Below are 2,305 nucleotides of genomic sequence, written 5' to 3' on the forward strand. Positions count from 1 at the left end.
TGCGTATCTAATGTAATGTATTTTTTGTCTAATTGAGCATAATTTTATTATGTGTGTGTACATAAAAGCGAGAAATCGACAAAACCAATCAGCTGTTAAATGTAATCTTAAACCTAAATAAAAACGAAATGAAAACACTCGGATATGAATATTATTTTCGAAGGTGCTCCTCCTCTCATCAAGCTGTCGGCATTGTCTCATACTTGGCATAGAGAGCATTGAGCAGTGTGGTAAAGGAGCCCGCTGTCCTGAAGATCTGTTTACCCACATTACAACAGGGATGAACTCATACATCATACTCGTACATCTTTTACTCACCCAAACGAGTAGAGGCCTCCCCAGATCAAAGAAGTAGGCGCCCAGCACCATGTCCCCCTGGGCCCGCTGCAGGGGCAGCAGTAGGAGCCTCCTATGGTTCGGAGAGAGCCCTTGCCATGGCACTAGCTGGTACAACTGTCTCGAGAAGCCCTCCGCCTCGAGACGCACCTGCTCGGCGCCAAACAGATAGATGCACAGCTGCGTGGTGACCACCATCGAGAAGAACCCGAGGAAGGCTATGTTCTGGTCCGTGTGCGGCATGATGTACTGGCAGATGACGGAACAGTAGAGCACGCAGATGACCAGCACTTCGACGAAGGCGATTTCCCGGAAGGCCGCATTGAAGCGATCGACCAGAGCCAAGAGCCGAGCGTGCTGGGCAAACAGGTGCCCCAGGCCCAGGTCTGGTCGGGAGGGGTCCGATAGAGGCAAGTGCAACTGCAGCTGGGTGGTGAGCCGGCGGTAGTGGGAGCTCAGGGCCACGGCAAACCAGCCGTATAGTGTGTCCACTCCCGTAGTGGAGCAGCAAAAGAACGTCAGCACAAAACCCATCAGGCAGCAGTCCAGGGCATATATATGCGGCTGGGTCACATCGTAGGGAAGTCTGGGGAGGAACAAATATCTCAGATCTGAGCTGATGGCCATGCTCTCCCCTGCTTTCCCACTTACAGCACACGAAAAGAGCTGACAGGCTCGAACCGGTCCGTTTGGTGGAACCGCACCATGGTCAGGGCCAGCGGCATCAGAAGGAAGGAAACGCTCGTCCCGGCGCACATCAGGAAGTAGATGGCTGCCAGCTGCTGGCCGCGACGGACCACTCGGCTGGGGACGGGCTCCTGCAGCTGGTGGATGAGCGAGATCAAGTCGCCGGACTTGACCAGGAAGATGGTCATCTTGAGCAGCGAAGAGATCATCTGAAGGCCGTGCATCAGCGCCTCCGAGCAGAGCACGATCTGGTGTCGGTGGTGCACCATAAAAGCGCAGACGGTACACAGCTCGAAGCTGGTGGCCAGTACCATAATACCGTACAGAACGGGGCGGCGCAGAGCACCGTCACCAGTTGCCGACATCGGTTGCAGGTCGATGCCCATGCGGGCAAAGGTGAAGCGTTGCGTCCACAAATCCGCGAGAGAGACTCCCAGTAGCTTGAACATTTCGATCCCAAATGAGGTCTGAGTAGACCTCACAAAAGGGTGTCAAAAGAACTTCCGGCAATCGCTGGAATTGGGGTGGCAAGTTGAAAAGTTTTGGAAAACTCAATCGCCTAATTAGTGCCATAAATACCATTTAATTTGCGTTGCCTTCGTTAACGCCCCGGACAGCGGATAAACTTGGTTAAATGAAACCGCCCGGTCGGGTTTGGGCCTGCTCTGGGTCTGCTCTGGTGCGGCATGGTGCGGCATGGTGAGGCCTGGAAAATGATTTAATTATACGCCCGAGGCGTCTGTCCGTCTAAACGTCTAAACGTAGGCCAACAGAGCACCACCGCAGCACCGGAGCACAGCTCCCCGCGTCGCTCCGCCCTCCAGCTTTGGGGCACAGTGGTTGACAAAAACCACATACACATACACCACACCATACACTCTTTTTCGAGAAACACTCTTTTGAATTGATGCATTTTCACTTCAAATATTAAAGCATACAACATATCCGTCCATCATATCTCTTCTTTGCTCACTCCCCATAGCAATTATTCTTAATAGGGACTTGACATAGGGTGGGGATTCCCATTTCAGGTGGCGTCGATGGTGCAACGATCGCATAGTTGCCTTCCAAGAAGTTGATGCCACAAGGCATGCAACTCGTTGGACTCTATGAAGGTTTTCTAGGTGAGACTTCATGTTAGCCGTTCGTTTTTGTATCTCCTTGTACGGGAGATGTACAAGGCTCGCACCCTACACAGTTGTCCCACTGTGCGCTCGTCATGGTTAACGGTAACACTTTACTGCTGGTCTTACGACTGGTCCCACTGCTGGTTTTGCTGCAT

The 2,305-nt window shown here is 52.5% G+C and overlaps 1 protein-coding gene across 1 annotated transcript; it reads right to left on the minus strand.

Annotated features, from left to right (window-relative positions):
- Nucleotides 1-178: 178 nt before the first annotated feature.
- LOC6598338 (odorant receptor 1a) lies at nt 179-1,472 on the minus strand. The gene is made up of 3 exons (XM_002023429.1): nt 988-1,472; nt 319-922; nt 179-256 (listed from the first exon to the last, which is right to left on the minus strand). Exons 1-3 carry the CDS (start codon nt 1,470-1,472, stop codon nt 179-181), a joined length of 1,167 nt encoding a protein of 388 aa, XP_002023465.1.
- Nucleotides 1,473-2,305: the final 833 nt, after the last annotated feature.

Source organism: Drosophila persimilis, unplaced genomic scaffold, assembly GCF_003286085.1.
Source record: "Drosophila persimilis strain 14011-0111.01,24,50 unplaced genomic scaffold, DperRS2 tig00000579-arrow-pilon, whole genome shotgun sequence".
In the NCBI taxonomy this organism is placed as follows: Eukaryota; Metazoa; Arthropoda; class Insecta; order Diptera; family Drosophilidae; genus Drosophila; species Drosophila persimilis.

What these genes read in the sequence shown, in the direction of transcription:
- LOC6598338 (XM_002023429.1), bottom strand. Translation starts at nt 1,472, where the DNA reads ATGTTCAAGCTACTGGGAGTCTCTCTCGCGGATTTGTGGACGCAACGC. An exon ending in GTCAGCTCTTTTCGTGTGCT is followed by an intron (nt 923 to 987) that starts GTAAGTGGGAAA and finishes GTTCCTCCCCAG; the next exon opens with ACTTCCCTACGATGTGACCC. An exon ending in GGAGGCCTCTACTCGTTTGG is followed by an intron (nt 257 to 318) that starts GTGAGTAAAAGA and finishes GTGGGTAAACAG; the next exon opens with ATCTTCAGGACAGCGGGCTC.